The sequence below is a fragment of the Oryx dammah genome, unplaced genomic scaffold (genome assembly GCF_014754425.2).
Source record: "Oryx dammah isolate SB20612 unplaced genomic scaffold, SCBI_Odam_1.1 HiC_scaffold_17, whole genome shotgun sequence".
In the NCBI taxonomy this organism is placed as follows: Eukaryota; Metazoa; Chordata; class Mammalia; order Artiodactyla; family Bovidae; genus Oryx; species Oryx dammah.
In genome coordinates, this window is record NW_024070201.1 from 44,410,373 (window position 1) to 44,432,587 (window position 22,215).

The 22,215-nt window shown below is 43.8% G+C and overlaps 1 protein-coding gene across 1 annotated transcript in view; it reads right to left on the minus strand.

Annotated features, from left to right (window-relative positions):
• The window catches only part of OLFML1 (olfactomedin like 1), a 32,068-nt gene extending 10,980 nt beyond the window's left edge, over positions 1-21,088 (minus strand). Inside the window, exons 1-2 of the mRNA XM_040258471.1 lie at positions 20,537-21,088; positions 17,307-17,595 (exon numbers count right to left, since the gene is read on the minus strand). Coding sequence (XP_040114405.1) covers positions 17,307-17,595; positions 20,537-20,665 — 418 coding nt within the window. The 5' untranslated portion in view covers positions 20,666-21,088. The remainder of the gene's footprint in view (positions 1-17,306; positions 17,596-20,536) is intronic.
• Positions 21,089-22,215: the final 1,127 nt, after the last annotated feature.

Consider the following 22,215-nt stretch of genomic DNA (forward strand, 5'->3'; position numbering starts at 1 on the left):
CGGTGGGCTGTCCTGCTTACCAGGACCTATCTCTGCCGGGGCTCAGTATACCTTTTCTCAATTTCACCAGCTGAATCTGTCTCATGTGAATGCTCTCCTCTTCCCACAAGCTCTGTGATGACAGATGATGAACAAACAAGGATTTAGGACTATACGTGATCACAGAGACATTTAATGGGAAAGGGGTGGTCCCATGGGCCATGAGAGAAGCTCAGAAGCTGTTCCCTATTGTGGAACAAGTCCAAAATTAATAAATTAATAAATTTATAAAATTAATAAATACCTACAAATACATATTATATGTTGGTACTGTGATTAGGTACTTCTTTGCTTATCTAGATCTTATAGTTCATCTAAGTGCTAGATATTTTAATCTCTATCTTCCAAGTAAAAAAAGCAAAGGTTTGGATAAGTAACCTGATAGATCACCCAATTAAGGGAGCCTCTGAGCTCAATCTGAGCTGGAAGGCAGGGCCAGCCAGGACACCCCTAGTCAGGACCACCTCCCTCCAGCTCAAGGGACATGGTGGATGGGCTTGTGGACATGGTGGGAAGGGGTGGAGAATGAGTGAGCCTGGGTATGCCCGGAGAGGGAGAGATGAAGGCAATGGACTCCCTGGGGCCTATTAGCAGGGTGATAAGATATCTGTCCTGACTAGGGAGCTCCCAGCCTGCCCATTCCTCTTGGAGGAAAGTCAGCAGACTTGCAGCCAGCTTTGAGGGACTATGGCTAAGAACAAGGCACAATCCATGTCTCATCAGTGATAAAATATTCATTTAAAATACAGCAGAAATGGGACTTTCCTGGTGGTCCAATGGTTAAGCTCCGCACTCTCTATGCAGGGGGCCAGGGTTCAATCCCTGATCAGGGAACTAGATCCCACATGCCCAGCTAAACCTGCGTCCTACAACTAAGACCTGGCACAGCCAAATAAATGAATATTTTTTAAAATAATATAATACAGCAGTAATTAATACAAACATTCTTCTTCCTCCTTCTACTCCTCTTTGAAGAAATAGCAAAACAAGAGAGTGCTAGATTGTTTTGATCATGGAAACACAGTTCTGGGGAAGAAAGCACAGAATTTTCCTCTGTGTGCTCCCTTCAGCTTTCTCCTATCCCTTGTAGCTGGAACCTGGGACTGGGGGTCAGAGATCTCAGTGGTCTGAACTCCATTTGGTTCTCTATGTGACTCCCTAAAAGTCCCTTGGTCAATCTAGCCTTAGCTTTTCCACCTGTAAAATGAGAGGTTTAACCTGGATGTTGTACAGTTTATTCAGGTGAATATTCTATAATTTTTTCATAAATTTCTCTTCTTTTGGAATTTGGGGAGAATATACTTCCAATGTTTGAGTAACAGGGAAAGTTAAAACTCCCTGCTGTGCCTCTCTTAGAAGAGATAATTAGCGGGAGTAAAAGGTTGAGGAAGGATACGAAATAAATTGAAAACCTTTGAGTCCAGCCAAGATGCAAATTATTTAACAGAGATACTGACATTTTGCAAACCAGAGAATGAAAATCTGTGATTTACCCCTCAGGCAGAATTGTAGACAAGCAATTAGGGTAGAATTTGGCCCAAGGCCTCAGAGTGAATTCATTTATAAATATCACTTATTTGAAAGTTCTTAATATTTTTCCCCTTATTTAATAGTAATACTCTCCAGACTTGGTGAGACTTTTCCCTCCATGAGGAGTGACTCAGTCAGAGTTATATTTTTAAAACAGTGATATGGGACTTTCTGATGGTCCAGTAGCTAAGACTTGGTACTCCTAATACAGGGGGCCAGGGGTTTGATCCCTGGTCAGGGAACTAGATCCTACACGCTATAACTAAAGATCCTACACACCGCAACAAAGACCTGGCACAGCCAAATAAGTATTTAAAAATAAAAACTGCTGGTTATTAGTAGAGAATTAACTGGGGGTAGAGGTGGAGGAGACGGGATACAGGGAGACAGGTGGAGAGTCTGTAAGCATAATCCAGATGAGAAAAATCTAAACAGTAATGGGAGTGAAAAAATGGGCACAGATTCAAGAAACAGAAAAAGAGAGGTCAGGTAACTGATGAGTTTGTGGGAACTGAGTGATAAGCCAGACTCAAGTTTGTGAGACAGGAGGGAAGGGGACAGAGTATAACCTTTAAAAGAATGACAGTGAGGACATGACAAAAACTGATCAGAGCTGAGCAGCCCCAAGATGGCGTAAGATTTGACATCCACTAGGCCTTGACCTTCCTTATACGCTCCTTGTAATACATCAGCAAGCTAAATGGCACCCCCACCTGTGCCATGACAGTGCTGAGGTCAACCAACAAAAGGGAACATTTTGACTTCTTGGGGCTTCTCTGGCGGTCCAGTGGTTGAGAATTTGCCTGCCAGTGCGGGCAACAAGGGCTCGGTGCCTAGTCTGGGGAGATGCCACATACTGCAAAGCCTGCTCCCTGAAGCTCACGAGTCACAACTACTGAGTGCATGTGCTCCAGCTCCTGAAGCCCATGTGCTTAGAGCCTGGGGTTTGCAACAAGAGAAGCCGCTGCAATGAGAAATCCGCGCAGCGCAACGAAGAGAGGTCCCCGCACAGCACAACTAGAGAAAGCCCTCACACAGCAAGGAGGACCTGGTGCAACCAAAAGCAAATAAATCTGGACTCCTTCAACCACCTGAATTGTGTTCATGGTAATAAACATTTGTCAGTACCTAGCAAGTGACAGCTACATGGGGATGTCAAAAATGACAGCTCTCATGGAGAAGGCAATGGCACCCCACTCCAGCACTCTTGCCTGGAAAATCCTATGAACGAAGGAGCCTGGTGGGCTGCAGTCCATGGGGTCGCTAAGAGTCAGACATGACTGAGCGACTTCCCTTTCACTTTTCACTTTCATGCATTGGAGAAGGAAATGGCAACCCACTCCAGTGTTCTTGCCTGGAGAATCCCAGGGACGGGGGAGCCTGGTGGGCTGCCGTCTATGGGGTCACACAGAGTCGGACACGACTGAAGTGACTTATCAGTAGCATATATACATATACTTTTATATACACTGTTTTAATATCTGTGTAAATACTGTAATCTGAATTTAGAAGAGTATATTTTCAAGAATTTCCAGATTCACTGATATAGAGCTAATTATACCAGCACCAAAACCCAGATTCCTTTGCTATTCTTCACCTGGGGTATTATAAACACTTTCAGGGCAGGGCTCATATCTTACTCATTTTATCATGTAGTAGCTTTTTCAGTGTCTTGTCTGGTCCAGAGACAGTTCTAACAGATGGTAAATGCTTGAATGAATCTTGAATAAATGGTGAAAAATCCATCAATATTATAAGAATTTGACTTCCAAACTCTTTTATGTGCTTTCCTCAGGTGAAAATAGTTTGATTCCAGAAGAACCACTAAAAATAAAAATATATTGAAACTAAAAAAAAAAAAAAAAAAGACAGCTCTCAGATGAGTAGTCAATTATAAAACTTCAAGCTATTTGGTGTGTCCTGGAAATTAATGGCAGTTATGCTTTTTCCCTTTACGTTTTATTTTGTATTGGGGTATAGCTGATTAACAATGTTAATGTTCTGATAGTTTCAGGTAAACAGTGAAGGGACTCACCTATACATATAGATTTATTCATTCCCCTTGAAACTCCCCTACCATCCAGGAAGCCACATAACACTAAGGAGAGTTCCCTGTGCTATAGAGTAGGTCCTTGTTGGTTATCCATTTTAAATATAGCAGTGTGTACATGTTCATCCCAAACTCCCTAACTATCCCTTCCCCGCGTCCATTCCCCCAGCAACCATAAGTTCATTCTCTCTGAGTCTGTTTCCCACAGAATACATTTCTGATATGTCAGCATAGTACCCAGGGTCCTTCAGCTGACCTCTTTTGTCACCTCCTCACCACACTGGACTAACTAGTAATCATCAAGCTTGCCATGGTCTCTCACAAGTTTGAGATTTTGCCTCTACTTTTCCTTAGCTCATCTTCGCTAACTTGGGATACATCTGCTTGTCCTTTAGAACAAAATCTCTGACTCTTGCAGAGCAGCTACTTGCTGTTTCTTGTGTGTCCAGAGACCTCTGTGCAGTCCTCTTCCAGGGCAATTCTTGGGCTGAATTGAAATTGCCTACTCACTGTTTCCTTGCAAGCATTTTAGACAGAAGCTTTGCTTTATTTGTCTTTTTATCCACAGGGCCTGGGACATGGTACATATATCATTCACTATTGAAATTCTTATTGCTTACTGTCCAAACTCAGGAATCAGTTAGATTCAGACAATGTAGTATTAGTCAGTTGCTGGCACCCCACTCCAGTACTCTTGCCTGGAAAATCCCATGGATGGAGGAGCCTGGTGGGCTGCAGTCCATGGGGTCGCGAAGAGTCAGACACGACCGAGTGACTTCACTTTCACTTTTCACTTTCATGCATTGGAGAAGGAAATGGCAACCCACTCCAGTGTTCTTGCCTGGAGAATCCCAGGGACAGGGAAGCCTGGTAGGCTGCCGTCTCTGGGGTTGCACAGAGTTGGACACGACTGAAGCGACCAAGCAGCAGCACCCCAATGCACGCTAGGCCAACTTAGAAATCGAGTAGATTCAGATAGCAAGAGGTACATGTGGACAATAGCAAGTGCTATTTCACTGTCTAGAAAGCCTGATTAGATGGAAGGCACGAGGGCAGGAGGACCAGCTTATATGGAATGGTACTCAGTGAGCCATGGGAAGATCTGGCTCTGCAGAAGGGCTGTGAGTCCAGGGTGAGTGCTTAAACAGAGCCTGGCGTACAATACATGCTCTATGTATTTTGATGAGTTTCACAGAACTCTTTAGCAAAACCGCACGCTAAGTCCCTTCAGTCGTGTCTTACTATTTGCGACCCTGTGGACTGTAGCCCGCCGGGCTCCTCTGTCCATGGGATTTTTCAGGCAAGAATACTGGAGTGGGTTGCCATTTCTTTGTCTAGGGAATCTTCCTGTCCCAAGGATTGAACCTGTCTGTGTCTCTTATGTCTTGTGCATTGGCAGGTAGGTTCTTAACCTCTAGCGCCACCTGGGAAGCCCAGCAAAACCACATCAAAGGTTTATCTGGGTTCCCAACTCTAAAAGTATTTCATGGCACCCAGTACAGAGCCCTGCCAGCTTCCCTTTATTGGTGATTAGCCACTGAGTCTGAGAAAGAAAACAGAGGATGCCTGGCTGTTGGTTTGTACGGCTATGTGCTGCTCAGCAGCATGGAGTGTGAGGAGGCTGGGAAGACCGGTGAATAGGGGTGAGTGCATAGCTTCCACTGTGAGTCTCTATAGTTGGAGCTCAGCACAGCCAACCTCCTTCACGTGGGTCCTTTCAGAAGAGGCCAACTTTCCATAACCTCCTTACCTCAGCTGGTTTTCTTCTGTAGTATTTAACTTCTACCTGACATATGGTAAATTTTCATGCTAACATATTTGTCGTTTGACCCCCTTACAGAATGTTAGTTCTGTGGGGGCAGGGCTTTTTGCCTAATGTGCTATGTTCACTGCTAGATATCCTGTCCTAGATTAGCATCTGGCACACACTACAATTTCTCAGTTTTAATTGTGAATATGTTAAATATCAAGAGATGTTAACATACATCAACAAAAACTCTCTAGGGTCCTGAATAATTTTTAAAAAATGCAATGAATTTCTGAGATAAAAGTTTGAGAACTGTTGTCCTAGAGGATCCAGGCTGGTCAACACTCATGCACAAGTGAAGCACGGAACTGGGCAGTCCTCCAAGGAATTTCTGATCAAACAGCCTCTGTTTTGCATTAGTTATCTAACTGTTGCAACATCTTAAGCATTTCAAGTTTATAATTATGAACTTTTTGCTTTTATTTAATTTTTATTTAAAGACTAAGCTGAGTTTTGGTTTCTGCATAGTGGGTTATTTTTTTTTCCTTTAATATTCTTAAATTGAAAAGTATGAAAATTTTCTCAATGTCAAGGTGTGATACTGCCATTCTCCCATTTATCTAGCTAGAAAACAGAATAATTTTGACCTTGTGCCATGAATTCCTCCTATGCAATCAGTCATACTGATGCTGTTCTATCCTTTCTCAAAATAGGCTGGTGTAGCACTTGCTGACCTCATCCTAAACTTTGCAGCAGCCCTCTGACAGGTTCTTCAGTCTCCCCTCAGTCACACTAATGCTCCACCCATTGCCTTCATATAGATAATTGCATACTTAAAAACTCATCTTGATGACTGCCTCTTTCCAAAAGCAGCAAGACCAAAAGTCTCATACAGATGTTATTAGAGTTTCTATTGGAAGGATGGGCTCCAGAGCCAGACTTGAACTTGCTTTGGCAAAAAAAAACTTGGTGAAAGCAACCAGATCTTGGTATGCCTGTGCCCTCTCCCTCAGACATCTTCCTCAACCATGAGAACAAGCCCAGGTTTGCCTCCAAAAGATCAGATACCACGTGGAGAAGAGCCAAGCCACTGCAGCTGAGGCCGTCCTTAGCCGGTCACCCCCTGGGGAGCATGCCACTGACCGTGGATGCACGAGGGAGTCTGCTGAGAACAGCTAAGACTGGTCCAGGCTGGCAGAACTGCCCAGCCACCCTGTGGACTCCCGGGAAACAATCAATGATTGTTTTAATCCACTAAGTTTCAAAGTGGTTTGTCATATAGCACTGTTGTGGCAGATACCTGGTGCGGGGCCAGGGTAAGGGAACTGTGAGCAGACAGGGAAACTGAGATGAATCTAGGGGATGGTGCTTAGTCTTCAACATAGCAGGAAACTCTGAGTCACAGTTTCATTATCTGAATAGAAGTCATAATAGTATCTACCTAGCTGAGTTGTCATGGGTATTAGACAACATACCAGACAAAAGAGGCTTAATGGGATCCCTGGTAAATAGTTGCTTCCACTTTCCAACAAACTGCTCCTCAAAGTCAGAAAATACTGAACCCTACTCTGTGCCAGGTACTGTGTTAGACTTGGGGAAAAAGCATGAACAGTGTAGAGATGCATGGAGTATACTTTAGTATACTATATGAAAGTAAGCTTTCAGAATAGCAGGTTCAACATAGCGTAGAGAATCAGGTAGATGGGAATAGACAGTACTGGGACAAGACTAAGCTGAAAATGTTCAAAGCTGCTGTGTTCAAAACTTATGGTTACCAAAGGGAGAGACAAATTAGGAATTTGGGATTAATAGATATGACAGTAATATATGTATTAAATAAAAAACAAGACTTACTTTATAGAACAGGGAACTATATTCTATATCTTGTAATAACCTATAATGAAAAATAATCTGAAAAAGAATATATACATATAACCAAATTTTTATATGTATAAAACTGAATCACTTTGCTGTACACCTGAAACACTGTGACTCACCTATACATCAATAAAAAAATAATTTTCAAAAAACTAATAAAAAATGCTGTGTTCAATTGTTGGCTTGTTATCTACTTTTATAAAACAGTAAGTACAATAGATAGAGTATATACTATGTCCATAGTTTTTATTTAATCAGCGGATATCACTTTCAGAGAGAATAACAAAACAAATTATTTAAAGAAAGTTAGATTGGGGTCAGTTGTAAAGGACTTAATGTTATTTTATGGAGTTTGCTTTACCCTGTAGGTTGTAGTTGCCTTGAAAGATGATAAAGCAATGATAACCCTTGTAGCAATACAAGATGAAATCCTGGAACAGGAAGATCAGTTAGGAGTCTTGTACAATAATCTGGACTAGAGACGATGAGAGAGCAGGGTAGAGGTAAAGAATAAAGTTGAGGGATATTCAGAAGGAAGAATCTATTTGATATGGTGACTTATCAGATGAGGCCCAAAGGGATGCACCTGAGATTTCCACCACAAGAGTTGGGGGGGAGGCTCTTCTGTTAACTGAGCAAACAGTGGGGAAAGCAAAGGAATTTCATTGGTTAAAAATAAGTGAAGGAAAGGCAGGGAATTAAAAACCAAGGATTAGAGGGAGCGGGAAATTGACCCTTCTTGGCCAGGATTTGAAAGAATGATTTAAAGCAATTTGTTTATGAGTGAAGTAAAGTCGCTCTTGTAGCCTACCAGCATTGTCCGTCCATGGGATTTTCCAGGCAAGAGTACTGGAGTGGATTGCCATTGTTTATGAGTAAGAATCATCAAATAATGACCAAGAGGTGTGACTTGGTGTTCATGCATGTCCCACAATAATAAGGCCCCTTGTTAATGCACCTAATAATGCCCCTAAATAAAGGCATTTAGACTCAGAGCAGAGGGCTTCTACTTGAGGACCTCTGTGACAGCCCTGGAGATGGCCTGCCTGGCTCCAGTCTCTCCCTCTTATGAGCACCCAAACTCCCCTACTGCCAGTCCATTCTGAACACTGGGGCCAGAATGATCTTCCAAAAACACCTACCTGAACAGGGACACTCCCATGCTTACATAGGAGTAAGCAAAACAGCACGGTGGGAATGGTTAGTACGTGTAGAGTCAGCCTGTCTTTGAATCCTTCTCTGGGATTAGCTCCTCACAGTTCACATGATTTAGTCATGCAGTGCCCTGATTTCCATATCTATAAAATGAAGACTAATTCTAATACTTATCACATAGGTTTGTTGTGAGAATTACCTGATGTAATCCAATAAGACTCCTTTAAATACTTAAAGATTACAAGGTACATCATAAGCACTCAATAACTATTAACTACTATTATTCATTGCATTTTCATCCTCCACAGCTAGAAGGTGAAGAGGCTCAGTACAAAGGAGTTTAGCTTTTGTCTGTTTCTTTCATGTCTTCTCTACCACTTCCCCCTACACCAGACATCTGCAGAACACTAAGCCCGATTAGGCCTATGTACCTCCATATGCTGGTCATTAGCTTGAAGTGCCCTCTACTCTCTTCTCCATTTAATTAGTTCTTTCCCAACATTAAAACTCAGCTTGAGACTTCCCTGGTGGTCCAATGGTTAAGAATCTGCCTTGCAATGCAGGGGATGCAAGTTCAATCCCTGGTCAAGGAATTAAGATCCCACATGCCACAGAGCAACTAAGCCCTTGCCTTGCGACTGCTGGGTCCACACACTAATGCCTCCCCCTGTGCTTCTGCTACACCCTCCATCAGAGCAGCCATCACCCCATCTTTTAATCTGGGTTTGTTTAGATGGTTTCCCTACTAGACTCCAAGCCTCTTGAGGACAAGAATGTTATCCTAGGCAAAGTTCCATCTCAAATGCCTGGCATAATGCCAACATATTCCTCAAATTCAGTTAGACTTCTATTGAATGAATGAACAAATGAATGAGTCATAGAGAGAATGAATGGGGAGGTTCACTCTACCTGGAGCCAAAAGCCATCAGCTAAAACAACTTAAGGATTCTCTGGTGGTCTAGAGGCCAAGACTCTACGCTTCCAATGTGAGATCAAATCCAGGTTCGACCCCTAGTCAGGGAACTAAGATCCCAACTGCTGCAACTAAGAGTTTGCATGCCGAAATTAAGAAACCTGCGTGTCCCAGTGAAGACTGAAGATGCTGTGTGCTGTAGCTAAGACCCGGCACAGCCAAATAAATCATAAGTAAATATTAAAAAAAAAAACAATCTGGGGACCTTCTTTTAATACCTGTGTGATGGTCCTAATGGTATCCACATAGATCACAGGCCTTCCAGTTGGATACACAAGAAATACGCTGGCCTTTTTGAATGCAGCACAGTGACCTATGGGACTCTTCAGTAGGCAGCACAGAATAAGGTGGATGTACACTGCCCAGGTACTGGGCATTGCTGGTATTTGGTATTGCTGCCCAGGATTTGTGAATGCAGCTTCTGTGTGTGTGTATATGTGCGCACATACACACACACACAAACACAAGTACTCTCATACTCTCTTGCGCTTACACCTGTGTATACACCTTTGTGGGAGATATTCTTCTCTGTTACAGTTTAAGAGCTATACATCTCTTAATGTTTTGTTCCACTCATCACAAACTAATGGACCTTGGGAGCTGGCTCACAAATACGTTTTATTTGGCTTCCAGTGGGATTTTTGTTTGTTTGTTTTATTTTGTTTGATTTTTAACGGTTTTGAATGTGAGGCACGCAAATGTATACTACCTGACTGGATCCCAGGGGCATGTGAATTTGCAGCAATACACTTTTTTCTCTGAAACATGATCTAACAAAAGAAATGAGTTATTTACTTCAGTAGGGAGAGAGTTATTGGAGGTTATTTGTAAGCACCCTTGCAAATAAAGGAGCTGGACTAAAACAGGAAATAAAATAATGCTATAATGACGTGTTTTGACTGCCTCAAGAATTTTTCTTTACAAGCTGTTTACAAGTTAAAAAGAGGTTAATATTATTCTGATTCACACAAGAATGCAGCCTGTGGAATCTGCCAAAGACTGTTAGTTAAATTCTTAATCTGGGCATCTGAGCCACTGGTGCTTTGCCATAAGTTGCCAAGTGCAGTGCAAAATTTTTTTTTTTGCTTATAGCAATTATAGTACCAAAGACTTGGAGTGACTTTATAAGTTAAATTGTATTCAGGTAACTTTCACTCACTGCATTCTAAATTGTGTGTTAGACAGAAAAAGAGAAAGAAGAGGAAAAAAAAGAGAAAGAAGAGAGTCCATATGGGTTAGAGTTAAGATTCTAAGGATTTTATCTTATCCCCAAACATCCCTGGAATTGTGGGCCTCACATGAACATCATTCGAGGATTACTTCTAAATAAAGGCTAAAGACTGGAGGACACCTCTAGAAAAAAATGGCTTAATTACAGAGCAACTCTACCTTATTTACTATCCCTAGCATCCCATTTAGACCGATGGTTGAAATTTCTTAGGAAATCTCTTAAGACACAATGTTCAACTTTCTAAGAAAGTTATGATATCCTATCTTTCTAAGGTTTTCAAAGACACTCTCTGAGACGGCACATATGTGTGAATGAAACTCTTAATGTGACCTCTAGTGACCCTCCCTAGCCCATAATCCCGTATTTGGCTACACAAGGGTTCTGACTTGAGTCTTAAGAATTCCTGTGGAAGTTCCAGAGTTGGCACAGTTCCAGCGGCCAAGGTTAGAAGACAGGAAGATGGGAGCCTTTTGGGAAGAAAGTGGGTAGAGGAAACGGAACCAGCTGGGATGCACAGAATTCTAAGATTCCCGCCCCCACGGTCATGCCCTACAAACTTCCTCCCCTTGAGTGAGGGCAGCATCTGTGAATATGATAGTTCTGCTTGACGGGGTTACATTACAAGACAAAACTAAGGAAATTCTGTAGATGTAATTAAGGTCCCAGGGGCTTCCCTGGTGGTGCTGTGGTTAAGAATCTGCCTTTCATTGCAGGGGATGTGGATTTCATTCCTGGTCAGAGAACTAAAATCCCACATGTCTCAGGGCAACCATGCCTGTACGCTGCAACTAGAGAACCCATGTGCCACAAACTGCAGAGCCCAGGCCCTGCAACTCCTGAGCCCACGTGCTCTACAGCCCACGTTCCACATCAGAAGCCTCCGTGCTGCAACTGGAGCAAAAGCCCAGTGCCACAGCGAAGACTCAGTGCAGCCAAAAGATATGAAAAGTCCCAAATTAGCTGGCTTCCAGTTAATCAAAAGGAAGATGATTATAGGTGAGCACTTCCCAAAGAGAAGCACTCTCCTCCCGGCCTTGAAGGAGCAACAACCACATTGTGCACTGCCTGTGGAGAGGCGCGGCTTCTCGAAGCTGAGGGCCTCCATCCTACAACCACAGGAAGGGCAATTCTGTCAACATCAATAAGCTTGGAAGAGGGACCCGAGCTCAAGGTGAGAATGTAGGCCAGGTAACACCTTGACTGTACCCTCGAGAGACTGTTGAACGAAATGTCCAGATAGGCTGTACCTGGACTCCTGAATCCACAGAAATTCTAAGACAATAAATGTGTACTATTTTAAACTGCTAAAGTTGTGGTAATTTGTTACACAGTATTAGCATAACTAACACAGGCAAAGCTACTGAGAGAAACAGCCCAAGCAATGGGGGAGGGGACAATATGTAAAACACAAACAGTGCATGGAAGGGGAATACGCTGGCACCCCAAAGTCCACCCCTGGGCACAGAGCCTCTGCAAACAACAGGCCAGAGCACTAACCACACAGTTGGGATTGTTTACATCTTTCCCTAAACCAAGCTCTGAGGGGCACCGCCATCAGCATCTCTTCTAGAGACAACGTTTACAGACTTCTCCTCGGCAGGTCCTGACCCTGGATCTGTGAGTACAGGAATGAAGACGTCAGGTATGTGCACAGTCTGGTTGAGGTGTCCAATACACACAGGTGTGTGTAGCTGAGTGTTAGTGCTGCCTCAGAAGACTGAACGACCTGCTCTAGGAGCACTAGGGGCCAACCCGTCTGAAATGTTCATGGAGAATCCACAGCAATTTTGAGTCATAAAGGGTGGGCAGAAAAAATTATATATATATATTATATGTATTATATATATATAATTATTATATATATATTATATGTATAGTATATATATATAATTATTATATATATTAGAGTGGCTTCCCCACCAGGGCTTCCCTGGGTGCTCAGACAGTAAATAATCTGCCAGCACTGCAGGAGACCCAGGTTCAATCCCTGGGTCGAGGAAATCCCCTAGAGAAGGGAATGGCTACCCTATATATATATGTACAAAAATTGCTACTGCATGTGGGTGAGTTATGGGGGAGAAGAGGGACATCAGCTCAGGCCATTTTGTGATGGGCCTTCCCCATCTAAAATGCTGACATTTGAGTGGATTTTTTGTTGCTATTGATAATTGATGACAAACAACAAAAGCAGTCTACACCGAGGAGTGAGAGCATGTGTGTGTTGTGGGAAGATGCACATAACAGCAGACGGCAGCAGGAGGTAAGACCAGAGGCAAGAGAAGTGGTGAGAAAGCCAGCGCAGGATACAGGTGTGTTCCCGCTTGCTCCTTTGTCCCTGCTATGAGCACAGGGCCCACCCAAGAGTAGGGGGCAAAAAGTGCTTATTGAATCATAGACAGATCATCAAAAGAGGGTTCCCAAGGCAACGGGCATAGAAGCAGCAATTCCTAAAAAGTTGAAAGAGTTTTCACTCACCCTGGAGCTGGGAGAGGGAATATTTCAGGCATCCAGGGTGTGAGGGATGAGGCAAAGGACAAGGGTTGTAAAGACGGAAAGTCCAGACTCAGGACCTCTCTTAAGCTCTAGGTGGAGTAGAAAGGGGCCACCTCAAGGCCTGAGGGGTTTAGAGTGTCTCAGGGATCCAATCCAGCACCACATTTCAGGCTTGGGGTCCTCCCTGACCCTCAGCATGAAAGTTCAGGCACATTCTAGCTCAGGCTACATTAGCAGCCACTCTTCCCTCCTGGTCAGCTTTTTAGGGAGCTGTTCATTTTCCACTGGCTCATCTTTATCCTTTTGCCTAATCCCTCGACCCATGTTTACTCTCAGCTGTTCCCTCTCAAGTATTCCCAGATGGTGCTAGTGGTAAAGAACCTGTGTGCCAACGCAGGAGATTTAAGAGACGCAGGTTTGATCCCTGAGCTGGGAAGATCCCCTGGAGGAGGAAATGGCAACCCACTCCAGTATTCTTGCCTGGAGAATCCCATGGACAGAGGAGATTGGAGGAATGTAGTCCATAGAGTCACAGAGGTGGACCTGACTGAAGCGACTTAGCATGCATGCACACTTCCTCTCAGAAGGAGGAGGTTCATCGCAAGACAAGGCTGAAAAGGACACTCACTTGACCAGCTTGACCAAGTGCTTCTTCTTGTAGATAAGGCAGTCTCCTCTCTGTCTTCTGACTCACAGATAAGATGTTCCTTTTTCTATCAAAACCTAATAACTCCTCTGCCCATGCGAACAATCCCTCTGCCCATGTATTCATTTGTTCACTTAGTTACTCACTGACAAATATTTGTTGAACATAGACACTATCCTAGGCACTGGGACTCAGCATTGAATGTGAAACACAGGATCCAGGCTCTTATATGAGATGGGGAGGCATAAAATGAACAGCAAGCAAATAAGTGAACTAGAAGATCTCAGAGTAAAAAGTGCTCCAGGAAAAAAAAAAAAAAAAACCAAAAGAGTGAAGTAGTAAGTGCTCCAAAATGTCTCCTGGGTTTCCTATCTCAACATATTTCAGACCAACCACCCAGTGGCCTGAGCTCCAAACCTAGGAAGCATCTTGGACTTACCCTTCTCACTTATTTTTCACATTCAATTATCAGTCACAAAGCTGTGCATATGCCGACTTTCAATGACGCTCGAATCCATCTGCCCTTCACCTCACTGACGCTTCATGCAGAGACGACCACTTGTTGCCTATTCACTGCCACATTGCCCTGATCAGTGTCCTCTCTCTAGTCTTGCCCTGTTCCTGCCTCTCATGGCTCTGCTTACAATTGCTCAATAGTGGAGGGAGGCTTAAGAGGGAGGGTATATACATATATATACACATACATATAGGACAGAAACGGTATGGACATAACGGAAGCAGAAGATATTAAGAAGAGGTGGCAAGAATACACAGAAGAACTGTACAAAAATCTTCATGATCCAGATAATCATGATGGTGTGACCACTCACCTAGAGCCAGACATCCTGGAATATGAAGTCAAGTGGGCCTTAGGAAGCATCACTACAAACAAAGCTAGTAGAGGGGATGGAATACCAGTTGAGCTGTTTCAAATCCTGAAAGATGATGCTGTGAAAGTGCTGCACTCAATATGCCAGCAAATTTGGAAAACTCAGCAGTGGCCACAGGACTGGAAAATGTCAGTTTTCATTCCAATCCCAAAGAAAGGCAATGCCAAAGAATGCTCAAACTACCGCACAACTGTACTCATTTCACATGCTAGTAAAGTAATGCTCAAAATTTTCCAAGCCAGGCTTCAACAGTACGTGAACCGTGAACTTCCAGATGTTCAAGCTGGATTTAGAAAAGGCAGAGGAACCAGAGAGCAAATTGCCAACATCCATTGGATTACTGAAAAAGCAAGAGAGTTCCAGAAAAACATCTACTTCTGCTTTGTTGACTATGCCAAAGCCTTTGACTGTGTGGACCACAACAAATTGTGGAAAATTCTGAAAGAGATGGGAATACCAGACCACCTGACTTGCCTCTTGAGAAATCTGTGTACAGGTCAGGAATCAACAGTTACAACTGGACATGGAAAAACAGATTGGTTCCAAATTGGGAAAAGAGTACGTCAAGGCTGTATACTGTTACCCTGCTTATTTAAGTTACATGCAGAGTACATCATGAGAAACACTAGGCTGGATGAAGCACAAGCTGGAATCAAGATTGCTGGGAGAAATATCAATAACCTCAGATATGCAGATGATACCATCCTTATGGCAGAAAGTGAAGAAGAACTAAAGAGTCTCTTCATGAAAGTGAAAAAGGAGAGGGGGAAAAAGTTGGCTTAAAGGTCACCATTCAGAAAACTAAGATCATGGCATCTGGTCCCATCACTTCATGGGAAATAGATGGGGAAACAGTGGAAACCGTGACAGACTTTGTTTTTCTGGGCTCCAAAATCACTGCAGATGGTGACTGCAGCCATGAAATTAAAAGACGCTTCCTCCTTGGAAGGAAAGTTATGACCAACCTAGACAGCATATTAAAAAGCAGAGACATTACTTTGCCAACAAAGGTCCATCTAGTCAAGGCTATAGTTTTTTCCAGTAGTTGTGTATGGATGTGAGAGCTGGACTATAAAGAAAGCTGAGCACCGAAGAATTGATGTTTTTGAACTGTGATGTTGGAGAAGACTCTTGAGAGTCCCTTGGACTGCAAGAAGATCCAACCAGTCCATCCTAAAGGAAATCAGTCCTGAATATTCATTGGAAGGACTGATGCTGAAGCTGAAATTCCAATACTTTGGCCACCTGATGCAAAGAATTGACTCATTGGAAAAGACCATGATGCTGGGAAAGATTGAAGGTGGGAGGAGAAGGGGACGACAGAGGATGAGGTGGTTGGATGGCATCACCAACTCAATGGACATGAGTTTGAGTAAACTCCGGGAGTTGGTGATGGACAGGGAGGCCTGGCGTGCTTCAGTCCATGGAGTCACAAAGAGTTGGACACAACTGAGTGACTGAACTGAACATATAGCTGATTCTCTCATGTTGTACAGTAGAAACCTAGACAACATTGTAAAGCAATTGAACTCCAATAATAAAATTTTTTTTAAAAAGAAAAGAAAATCTTAAACACCCCTCAAAAATTGTTCAATGGTTCTCAATAGTTTCTTTAGTCAAGTTCAACCCTCTGGACTTAGCAAGCAAGGCCTTTCACTATCCGGGTGCTACTGACCCTTCCGCCTTGCTCCCCGGCACTCTCCTGCCCCACACGGCTTCCACTCAGCCATCCCTGCAGATCTATGTGTGGAAGTGCTACTTGCTTTTGATCTGTTGCCACTCTCGCTTGACACGGCCTCTGCTCATCCTTCTCTAACTACTATGTTCAAAACTCAGATCAGAAGTCACCTCATTTTGGAAGACCTTTCTTATAAATGACCAAAGGAGCTTTTACAAGGATTACATGGAAAAGATACATGAAACGCTTGGCCTAAAGATGGCATTCAGCTGCTTATATCTTGTTTACCTGATAGAATGTTCTCATTTGGGGCGGGTATAGTTAGCACATAAAGTTTTCCTATTTTCATTGAAACCATCTCAGAAAACAGCCTCTGAGGCACGGACTTGTCTCCCTCATTGTTTTTAATGAGATGGACTCATGCACAGGAAATTTTCCTTTTCATTTATGTTTTTGTTGCTTGATACTTGTTATTATCATTTGAGCTCCTAATCCTTATTCTTAATGGCCTGGAAGTGATTCTGATGGATCCTAAGATTGGAGACAAATATTTTGAATATATCACCATCCCAACAGCACAAACAATAATAATTCACAGTAGTCCTTGGCCCTGAGGATTGGCTGTTGCCATTTCCAATTTTATATTGCTTCTTGGCACACTCTCCCAGCTCCCAGGGCACTGAGAGAATCCACCAACCTGCCACTCTCCATGGAAGGATGGGACCACACACCTCTACCAAACTAAGCCCTTCCTGGGTTGACTTCTGACACCATCGCCCTGAGCCTCTATGGAGGTTTTAGGAACTCTCTGGAAAAGGGAAAGCCACTTTCTGAGAATATATTTTCCTTTGGATACCTGTTCCTTGATAAGATTTCTCTCCCAGCACGTGCCCACAAGAGCACACGCCCAGTTCTTACTTGGTCAGTCTCCCTACCTGTGTGAGGTCTGTGTTCTGAAAGTCCCCAGAAGGGGTGGTAAAGATGTAGTTCTCTTACTTGCATTTAGTAGCGTCCGGATCCTCTGCTCTTCCTCAGCTTCTTGGACCAGCTTTTCTGCCACCACCTTGTCCTCTGGCTCTACACACGCGTCGGCTTCCCGCAGGTACTCCAGGTAGTCGATCTCCCGCTGGGCGCGCTCCACTCTCAGCGCCAGGTTGTGTACTGCACTCTTGTACTCGCTTGTGTAGGTGTGACATCGTCCCAACATAACGGATATGTTTTTCGAGAACTCTTGGAAATCTTGAATGTATGCTCTTGTTGCTTGGGTACATTTCTGCAGTCCTTGCTTCAGTCAGAAAATAAATTCTCAAATTATTTCCAGTTATTTAAATTGCCCAAGTAATGTCAATAGCTCTTATTCATAGAAATAGACTTTTAAAATACAAACAGTTAAAAGGGGGTGAAATTAAAAAAAAAAAATCACCCATAATTCCTTAACTCAAAGAACTATTGACACTTTAGTGTACAAATCTTTAGGTTTTCCTATGCATTTAGTCATACACATATAAACATATGTTAATGTGATTTTGCTACATGTGTGTTTTATAACATTTTAAATTTGCTGATATATTGTGAACATATTTCAAAACCAATTAATATATATTTAGGTCACTAGGAGTCGGACAAGACTGAGTGACTTCACTTTCACTTTTCACTTTCATGCATTGGAAAGGAAATGGCAACCCACTCCAGTGTTCTTGCCTGAAGAATCCCAGGAACGGGGGAGCCTGGTGGGCTGCTGTCTCTGGGGTCGCACAGAGTCGGACAAGACTGAAGCGACTTAGCAGCAGCAGCATACCATAATTTTAATAACACAATTCCATTTAATTGATATCCCATTATCTATTCCATTAGACTCTTTCTAATGAACATTTGGGCTTCCCTGGTGGCTCATACGGTAAAGAATCTGCCTGCAATATGGGAGACCCAGGTTCGATCCCTGGGATGGGAAGATCCCCTAGAGAAGGAAATGGCAACCCACTCTAGAATTCTTGCCTGGAGGATCCCATGGACAGAGGAGCCTGGTGAGCTACAGTCCATGGGGTCGCAGAGTCAGACGTGACTGGGCGACTGACATACACATAAACATAATGGACATTTACATAGTTTTCAATGATCCGCCACTCAAACAATGGTGAAGAAAATCTTTGTCTTTACATATTTATACTTCTCTGATTATTTTCTTAGGATACATTTCCAGATGTAAGCTCCACCCCCAGCACCTGCTCAGCACCTGGCACATAGTCACACTTAATATGAACTTACTGAATAAAAGATTAAGTTAAGGGGCCTTCCCTGGTGGTCCAGTGGTTAGGAGTCTGCCTGCCATTGCAGGGACACAGGTTCAATCCTTGGTCCAGGAAGATTCCACATGCCATGGAGCAACTACGCCCATGTGCCACAACTACTGAGCCTGCTCGCTAGGGCCCTGTAGCTGCAACTACTGAGCCCACATGCTGCAAGTCCTGAGGATTGCTCACTTTGAGCCTGTGCTCTACAAGAGAAGCCACCACAATGAGAAGCCTGAGCACGGCAATGAAGAGTGGTCCCCACTCGCTGCAACTAGAGAAAAGCCGTGCAAAGCAACAAAGATCCAGCAGCCAAAAATAAATAACTTAAAAAATATATTTTTAAAAAAGGAATAAGTGAATGAAGGATGGAAATGGGATGGGTTTCTGGGTCAGGATGTATACTTAAAGACCATTTGGTGGTTTACCAAAATGCTCTCCACAAAAGCTGTAAAAGTATATACTTGGAACAGCAGGATGTAAGACTGTTGACTGAAGAATGAAAGAGATTGAGAGAGAGAAAGGTGTGTGAGAGGGAGGGAGAGAGACACAAAGATAGAAACAGAGAGGATGAGAGGGAGAGAGAGGAGAGGGAAATTGTCTACATCTATCCTCCTTTATTCTTAGCCCACCCCCACCCCACACAAACCCCTGGATGCGGGGTCGCATCGCTTTGCACATGTTTGCCTGGCCAACCGTGGAGCCACCTGGGCCTCGGCTTCCTGCTAAGGTCCCCACAGTCAGGGTGGGAAGACCTACATGAATCACACCCTCTTCTTTTCAGTCCACCTTCATAGCTATGAAAGTATCCATCTGTACTCAATACCCTTGTCTGCAGGCAGACTCAAGTCCTGTGGAAAGCTTGCAGGGATGAGACTCGCCCTGAACCCCAAGGCAGGTCTGCGGTAAATGAAGAGGGACCACAGTTGAGCATAATTCTAGCACACGGGAGAAAGTGAGATCAGGAAGGTCTCTGAGGAGAGAACCAGTGAGGCAGCAGCAAGAGGCCATTGGCCTGGGAACACTCCATCTGTGGCTCCCAGGCCTCGGCTCATCGGACCTCAGAAACCCAGTGCAGCCTGCTCTGAGGAAGCGTTCTACCCTGACTGCAGCCAAATAGTTTGGACTTAAAGAGTTTTCAGGAAATATAGAAACTAAATACCAGAGATAAGCGTGTCTTTCAGAGAAGGGAAATAATTTATCAAAATTTAACTTGTACAAAAGCAAGGCGGGACATAAGAAATAGTTGATGTCAATGCCAGGATGTGTTAAAGGTTAGGACAGCGGGTTACATTTGCCCCAGGGAGTTTGTCCCTGCTGCAAAAATGTTGGGTTTTGCAAATTTTAATGAAGTGGCAGCTACAACGCTTGGGAAAAAGGCCCCGAAACTTCCTCTCTGTTTAACACTGCTGAATCCTGCTCATTTCTAAAACCAAATCCAGTTCAGCAAAAGAAGCACAAGCTTCTCAGTAAGCCAATATCATGACTATTTACAGTGACCTAAAGTTTCACCATTAAAAGACACAAAGAAAACGAAAATGTGCTATCCTCCTGATATAGTAAAACATGAAGAAAACGTGACCAAAATGTTTAATTTTCCTATTTAAAAACTGAGCAATTGAATAACATTTTAGACATTTACCACCATGCCAGGCAAGGTTCTAAGTAGGAATTAATTTATTAAATCTTCTGAATATTAGTAAGAGGTAAATTATATTAATGGCCCCATTTTACAAATGAGAGAAACTGCCAGATCAGACAACAGAGGAAAGCCCTGCTCAAGAAACCACTAGACAATGAAAAATATTCAGTGTACCCTTAGCAATCTTATCATTCACTATCTGGAAAAACACATCCCAGTAGGTAGGGAAGCGTGGGTAAGATAGAGTGACTTCTGGGAGGCAGGTTCCCTGGGTGAGGGGCATGGATGCCACCTACCTCCAAGACTTGAAAGCGCTGATAGATATAGTGCACCATGCCCGGGTCCTGGGCATGTGGTGGTGGGGGCAGGAAGGCCATGAAGAGCAGAGCCCTGAAAATGCAAGCTCGCCTAAGAGCTAGCATCATCCTGCAAACCACCCAGGGCGGGAATCCCTGCTGCTGCTGCTTCCCGAAGAAGACTCAAGAGTCCCGGTGGTGGTCTCCTGCTTTCTAGCCGCTGCTGAGAAAATCCTCCAAAAACAGCCAGACAGCAAACTCTGCTAGTTACTCCCTCTGATGCGTGATCTCACTTTGCAAACTGGTGATCAAGTCCAGCTGTTGGCAAATCCGTCCCCGGAGGCCTTGCAGGCCAGCTCGGGGTAGAGATTTCCCTGGGTCCAGCATCTGCTGCCATCACCTTTGACACATGGGGACCCTCTGCAGATAGTGGCTGCCCCCTCTTCAGGCATGGGTGAGTGTGCATGGGGTGGGGAGGGGGGCCGGGAGGATTTCTCCCCTCTCCCCAGCTCTTTTTACTTTTGCTTTCCTCCTCCCTAGAGAACTGTGCAGTCCAATCACAGCCCTGACCCCATACACACCACCCCCAACTTCTCAGAGCTGGACTCTCATTTTAGTTTCTGGCCAAAATTCCCGAGATCCTTTTCCCAGAAATCCTGATGGGAGACCCCACCCCGCCTCCAGACTCTCTTTGCATTCCTGCAGCTCTTAAAGGCACAGCAAGGGAAAAAAATGAAAGTTCTCTTACACCTCCGTCTTCAAGCAGGCAGGGCACAGGCCCCATTGCCCCTTGGGGAAGAGAGCTCCAATGGGCCACAGGCCTAGGCACCCAGGGAGATAGCTGAGGAACCTGAAATTCAAGCTCAGAAGAGTTTCATTAAGAACCAAACAGTTACTGATACAGGGGCACTTTCAGAGCCAAACCATCAGGAATGGAACTCCTTAGTGAGGAGGTCCTTGAGTTTTTTCACTCTCCAGTAGCAGAATTCCCTTCACCGGAAGCAACAAGCCAGCCATACAAAGGATTCAACTCGCATTCTTAGTACCAAGTGGTAAAATCTTCCGATTTTTTGCCTTTTCTGTTCAGGCCTACTTATTTTAACCTCTCCTTCTGTGGTTGGGTCCAGGATACTCATGGTTCTTTCTCAATCACCAACCAAAGTGGAGAAGGTTGGGCATCTATGAGAAGTGAAAAGAACTCTGACCAGGAGCCGGAAGACCTGGGTTTGTATTTGATCCCTGCAAGAGACACTAAAAGAATTTTCCTGCATGGTCCCTACATGTCCTTGTTCCCATTAGTTGTTCCTCTACCTCTCTTTCAAGTGACTTTAGCCCCTAACTGTCCCTCCTCACCCTCTTGGTATCATCGCAGACAACGGTTCCTCATCCTTAAGGACAATCCCTATTTCTAAGAACTATCTTTCACGATGTTCAGGCCCCTATGACTGCAGATGTAAGTGTACTAAGTCACGTCATATAAAGGTTGAGAGTACTGTGGGATTTTGGTGTCTTTGGGATGCAGGGTGGGGAATGGGCTGGTCCTAGAACAAATTCTCTGTGGACATCAAGAGGCAAAGAAATTCTCTGAAATAGGTGAAATTCTGCTGACCCTTCCTCTTAAATTCTCATAAAAATACTGCTGGCTCAGCCTCCTTCCCCAAGTAAGAAGGCTCTTTTGG